The 6,260-nt window shown below is 45.8% G+C and overlaps 1 protein-coding gene and 1 long non-coding RNA gene across 2 annotated transcripts in view; one reads left to right on the forward strand and one right to left on the reverse strand.

The window, feature by feature from the left end:
* Positions 1-2,509: 2,509 nt before the first annotated feature.
* Positions 2,510-5,811, reverse strand: LOC119296283. Its single transcript, XM_037574682.1, has 5 exons — positions 5,441-5,811; positions 4,955-5,077; positions 3,457-3,541; positions 2,715-2,847; positions 2,510-2,601 (listed from the first exon to the last, which is right to left on the reverse strand). Exons 1-4 carry the CDS (start codon positions 5,536-5,538, stop codon positions 2,812-2,814), a joined length of 342 nt encoding a protein of 113 aa, XP_037430579.1. The 5' UTR covers positions 5,539-5,811; the 3' UTR covers positions 2,510-2,601; positions 2,715-2,811.
* A 259-nt stretch (positions 5,812-6,070) lies between these two features.
* Positions 6,071-6,260, forward strand: part of LOC119296286 — a 6,110-nt gene continuing 5,920 nt past the window's right edge. The window contains exon 1 of the long non-coding RNA XR_005145064.1: positions 6,071-6,250. This is a non-coding gene — a long non-coding RNA (uncharacterized LOC119296286). The remainder of the gene's footprint in view (positions 6,251-6,260) is intronic.

A 6,260-nucleotide genomic window follows, 5' to 3' on the forward strand; every position in this document is an offset into this window, starting at 1 on the left:
TTATTGATCTCTTAGTCGTGTGCGGTGCCCCCTCCACCATAATCCACCTCGGTCATATCATTGCAGTGCTTAGGTGAAGCCCTGTGCCAGTAGCTTCATCATCACCATCATCACGCCGTCGTGCTGACGAAGCTCTCCCTCGACACTCTGCTGGATCGTGAGTTTGTGGGACGTCACCGAGCCAAACGTGTGCAGATCGCGGAGGTGTCGTACTTTCGGTACTAGGATCAGTCGGATCGTGAAGACGTACGACTATATCAACCGCGTTGTCATAATGCTTCCGCTTACGATCTACGAGGGTACGTGGACAGCACTCTCCCGCTCGTTGCTATGCATCACCATGATCTTGCGTGTGCGTAGGAAATTTTTGAATTTATCGCGTTCCCCAACACTAGGAACTCTGGCAGTGACATGATTACCATCTATTGCCCCAATGCAATCCTGAAAATGGCATCACAAGCCTGCGTTAGTACTCAACTTGAACAATACAAGCATATCAAGCCATGAATAATGTATATTGTCAATGCTCACCTTGAAGTATGGATACCATCTTGGGCTTCCGCGAATCTTGGGTGGAGTCTGACCAGATGGTCTCCTGATCATCTCTCCTCTAAGCTCCCCAATAGCAAAAAGCACTTGCTTGAAGTACCTACAGATGGTCTCCATTGATCTCCTAAATGTGTTGTGAATGACCCTGAACCTCTGGCTATGGCCAACAACATGGAGGAACATGGCACTTGCTCTTCGACACTGGTGTTGATGCTATCTTGTAGCAGCCCCCTGCTCCTGAAGGTCTCGACAAGCCTGGCAAATGGTGCTCTTTTCATTCGAAGCATCCATAGAGCCTCGACATCATTGCAGTTGTAGATGTAGTTCAGATTTTGGATCATCTCCTGTTCCCGGGGAAACAATGGACCATAGCGGATCAAAGGTCTCCCAGCATGACGAACAGCTCTCTGGTGCATGAACATGACCCATGCCTGAATCACACTAATCAGTGCTGCTGCCTGGATTATCAGCCTCATCCGTGCGTCCATAACCTAGTCGACATCAGCGGTTCGTTCAGTGGGAAATCAATCCTACACCTAGCCTAACGGCCTAACCACTGAGCTAACAAAGGGGGGAGGGGGTGCTGCTTACCGACATCAGAGACGAGGACGGCGTACGGGGAGCCATGGCATAGACTAGGTCGACCAGACGGTGGCCAACAACAAGGGGAGCACCAGATCCGCCGCAAACGCCACCGCCTCTTCCGCCGCCGCTGCCTCTAGCGCAGATCTGAAATCGCAGCCGCCGCCGATGGTGAGGCAGTAGGGAAGAAGGGGGGGGGGCAGTGGCTATGGGTGAGCGAGTGAAGGGGGGTGAGGCTAGATTTGGCGCCGGGACGACGCGCCAGATTTCCATCTCCCGCCATCCCCCCTCGCCCTTGCCTCGCACCCGCCCGTGCGACCTCACGCCGCACTCAGCCTGGCTCGCGAAAAACTGCCGATCCGAGCGTTTCCAGCGAGCTAGGCTCTGGACTGTTTTGAGAAGCGTGCGATGCAGGTCCAACAGTGAAACCAGGCAACCAAACAGGCCTCTCCCTTCCTGCGCGGGCCTGGTTGGGCTTGATGCGGGCAACCAAACACGCCCTAAGTCGTCGAAGTTGCAAAGCTCTTGGGGCCGCTCCCCTGACGTCCACCGCTCCAACACGCCTTGCACACTCAACTAGTGGTTGGGGCGCTACCCCTGTGGCGCCTCCTGAGTGATACTTGTGCAGTGCCAGGTAGTGAGCACCCTTTTCAATTGGCTGTGGCTTTAATTGATAGCACACATGCATGTATTTTTTAGGATTTTTTTGAATGAATGACGGTAACGCAAGCCAAGTAAATTAGAGCTAAAAGTATGTTAAACCTAGAGGACTATCAGTGAGCTATCTACCTGGTTACAAGGTGCAACCATTACACACTTGTCCAAAAGTGTATCAAACTCAGCAAATAAACAAGCAACCTTAACCCTGTATCTAGCACCTCTCCGTCATGTCGTTCAATTGCAGTCACAAGACTTGCCGGCACAAAGCAGCTGCTCATCCGTGCCATCGTCGAGGCTCTCCAGGTCATACTCGCTCTGCTCACCATCGTAGTAGTCCTCGATGCAGCCCATGTCCATTCGAGGGCATCACGGAAGAAGCAATGGCCGTCGCTGTAGACGCCGGGGAGAGCAGGCGAAGGTTGTGCACTCAAAGCACCACGAGTCGCAGCAGCCACCACATTACGTGTGGTAATGTTCAACAACTTCCTCGTAAGGAGTACATCAGCACATATCTAGGAGATTATGTATCATCCCCTTAGCTTTGTTCTACAAAGAAATGCAAAAACAAATTATGATACGTAGACAGACAAATATATGAAGCTAAGAAAAGTTTACAAGGAACAAATGACACAACATGCCTCAAGTCTAGGTACAGGTAGCGAATAAAGCAGTACACAGCGAACAATCAAGTATATCAATAAGGGGTAATAATATTTACCTGTATGACAACGGAATGTGCTGGTGTGTCAACATATCTCTATATTCTCATCGTGTTAGATCAATGGAATGCACGAACTCAACATGATTGATCTAACAAAAAGGAATTCACTTAAAGTCCACATGATGAAATGGAAGAGATTAAAACGAAGCTGGACCAAAGTAATGAAGCCAAGGGAATATTAAGTTTTAATCGTACAACATACCATTTGATCAGCAAGCATGATACAATTTTTACTTTTTAGAGACGACTTCCTGTTACAAAACCTAAAAAATCATCAAGGCCTGGCCACGTTGTAATCATCATCTAACCAAAGCACATGAAATTTTGAATTCCAGCTGCCAAACAAAAGGGAATGTCAGTTGATTACTTTGTGGATAAAAGAGAATGATGGACTAAGCAAGAGCAAGGAAGCGAAAAGAAAACACGTATATTGCTTCCTCCTTGGAAGTATTCTGTATAGCTTTGACTCATACAACAACTGTGGACGTTTTGTCTTAGATGTGATTGCCTAGCTAAATAGTCAATGTTCCTCCTCGCTCGTCTCAATCAAGAATACGAAGCAAATAAAATGTATAGATGTCAAAATAGAAATTACTTGTAACCTCATTATGGTTCAATCAAACTATGGCTCCAATAAAAGAGAAGGAGTAGGCCTTACTGTGTATTCGGGCAAATCAAATAGATAATTTCTTGGCTAATAAAGTAGAACTCAACCAAGAATATAAAATAACCCAGAATTGTAGATGATGAAATACAAATTATGCACGTTTATTTATTTGCACAGTAAAAATTATAGGCGAGCAGTTCGCTAATGCCAGAATAACATTGGCAGAAGAAGCAACTACATATCAAAACTGCTGGACGACTTTAGGCATAGAAGAAATGCAAAAAATTAATGAGCATTGGTAGCAAACCAGGCAATGGAAGGGACAACCATATATCACCTCCAACAGTTTACTGTCAAGTTGCCAGAAGGATGCAACAGAAGCGGCAAGCAAGAGAACTTTGGAGGCACATGCAAAGTATTTGCTGCAGTAAACTATGTTAATCAAGAACATCATACTTCTTATCCAAACATTTAATGTACATGATTGTGCACGATATTTAAGAGTTAATACACCATAGGGCAATTTCTAGTTCAGATCTCCGTAACTGTAGTTCATGTGTATAGTATACTAACTATTGTTTAGGAAAATGACGGGAGGTCCATGAGAAGCCAGGTTCTACTTGATAAAATATTCAAACAACAAACAACTCAATGTAGACAAAACTGAAAATCAAATTTAGTGAAACCTACAATAAAACAGATAGATATAAATAATTGAAGAGAAGCCAGTTGCCCATCCTGCTGGACGGAGCTAAAATATATCAAACAAAGGAGCTTATCTATGCCTTGGGACTGCTTGTTACTTCCATCGATGAACTATCTAGCAGGACCATCGCCAAAGGCCACATCGAGTCATTCGAAACGAAGATCCAGAAGCTAAATAGTGTTTGTTCCTCCTAGCTCGTCCCAATTAAGAACACAAATCAAATAATCAAGAACGCAAAACAAATAATCATAACAAGAAATATTTATAGCTATATATACACAAAATTGGGAATCAATCAAAAGAGGTTGTGGTTGTTTTCTTGAGACAGAATCAAGAAACGGTAGTACCTGCAGCACAACCGGGAGAGACGAACGGAGAGAAATTTCACATCCATCCAACAATAATTAGCAGCATACCTAGATAATAATTACTAGCATACCCAATATACGCCTTCAAGTTTGACATTTATCAAGAAGCCTTGCGAAACATGCTTGTACTATCAGGAAACAAGAAACGACCAAAACCTTAGGTTCCTAAGTTCCAAGAAAAAAAATAACTAAAGTGTAGACAAGCAAAACTAAATTTGATGTCGCGTCCTATGTATATATGCAGATAAAGGGCTCTAATAATAAACCCAAGAACCAATATATTCAATTGGTACATTCTCCCACATTTGTCTGCTAAAAACAAGAACAGCTGGAACAAAGAGAATCAATCTCTCGATACTTAGGTAGCAGCTTCAAAGCAATATGAGATGATTCAACTGGCACATGGACACAATACACATAGAATAGCATTATCCATATATTTTGGGCATCAAGTATTCTCAGACAGTCACCTAACTAATGTTTTGGGGTAACGCATGAGAACACAAGCATGTTTCTTGATTACATATGTACGTGGGCAATACCATATTTCACTTAATATCAATGAACCATCAGTCAAAAACAAAGAAATTTTACTCAATGCATATAAAGATCAATAAAGCATAGATGGGGGCAAAGAACCACATGGAGTACCCTGCTTCCAATAGTAAAAGCCCAGGCACCACAAAACTATAGATGTTTCTGTTTCTGTGATGCTTAACAACATGAATTTCATGGAGTGTTGCAACTAATTTTATTGATACCTTATGGCAGATCCATCTGAACTGTGGGCAAATGCCACAGACTCATCCTTGAAGTAGCAGTGCTGCTTCAGAATCCACCTCCAGCCAGACAATGTATTTGTCCACATCGTACATCCATAGCCCCTGCAGAACAACATTCCACAGGAAACCCTATCAGGCCTCTAATCTTAGGTCTTGCTCCTGAAGCAGAGATTGCAGTTAGATGCCTTTGTTTCTGCATTTAAAAATCAAATACCACCTATGCAAATTCATACCAAAGTATCACAATTTCATTTCACTTGACCCATATTTCCTGCTCCGTGAAGCACATACATATGAAAATCGCTGAAGAGTAACTGAAAACGAGAAAATCCCACCTCGCACAGAATAATATGTCTGTTCCAAAATTTGAGGAAGAAATGGATCTGCTTTCGGAGCATAGGGGAGATGGATCGAGACCCAGAGAGAGAGAGGGTGGGGGGTGTGGAGTGGGAGGGGAGGACGCACCGGACGGTGGAGGCCATGGCAGCTGCTGCGAGCAGCGCCTGTGTGAGGCAGGTCCCACGCCCCCAGCGCGTTCCCGGCGCCCCCAGCAGGTCGACCATCAGCACCCCGTTCGGCGTGGGTTCGCTTTCTCCCCTTGCGTTGCCGCGGCTGGAGCCGGGCCCGGTCCATGTGCCTGCGCCACCGCAGCCAGAGTGGCAACCGCCGAGGGAGAGGAGGGCGCCTTCTCCGGTGGCGGGCGCTGGAGGAGCTGGGATGCGCGCGGCAGCGGCGGCGGCGGCAACCCTAGCTTGTGTGATGCTATTTTTTGGGAGAGAAAGAAAAGGCGTGGGGTAGGAGAAGACATGGCTTCGTGAAGAAGGGAAAGTGAGGTGTTATCTGGCTTTCATCGTCGTTTTTTCATCTTTGTTTTTGTCTCGTAGCCAGTCCGATGTGGACACAACCAACGCTCGCTCCTTGTGCGCATGTTAATGTTTTCAATTGATACCGCTTCTGGGGTCGTCATCTTACAATACCATGGCAGAGACGTGCCTTACATGTGCACGCTTACTTAGGTCAAGTGGGCCTCAGGAGAAGCTATTGTGGGTTTATTGCCGGGGGAAAGAGATGACTAGCAATCAGGCCCACATTCTTCGCATCGCCGTTTTCACCACCGGTGAAGCCAAACCCTCCTCCGCGATGAACCACCGTGCGCATCAACCTCCGCGGCGAGCTCCAAATCAATTTGTTTGGGTTTCTGAAATGGATGCAGATGGAGATAGATAGGTCCCATTTTTTTTGAGAGGGGAAGAAGCGTGCGTTCAACTATGGCCGGTATGCGCTA

The sequence above is a fragment of the Triticum dicoccoides genome, chromosome 4B, assembly GCF_002162155.2.
Source record: "Triticum dicoccoides isolate Atlit2015 ecotype Zavitan chromosome 4B, WEW_v2.0, whole genome shotgun sequence".
In the NCBI taxonomy this organism is placed as follows: domain Eukaryota; kingdom Viridiplantae; phylum Streptophyta; class Magnoliopsida; order Poales; family Poaceae; genus Triticum; species Triticum dicoccoides.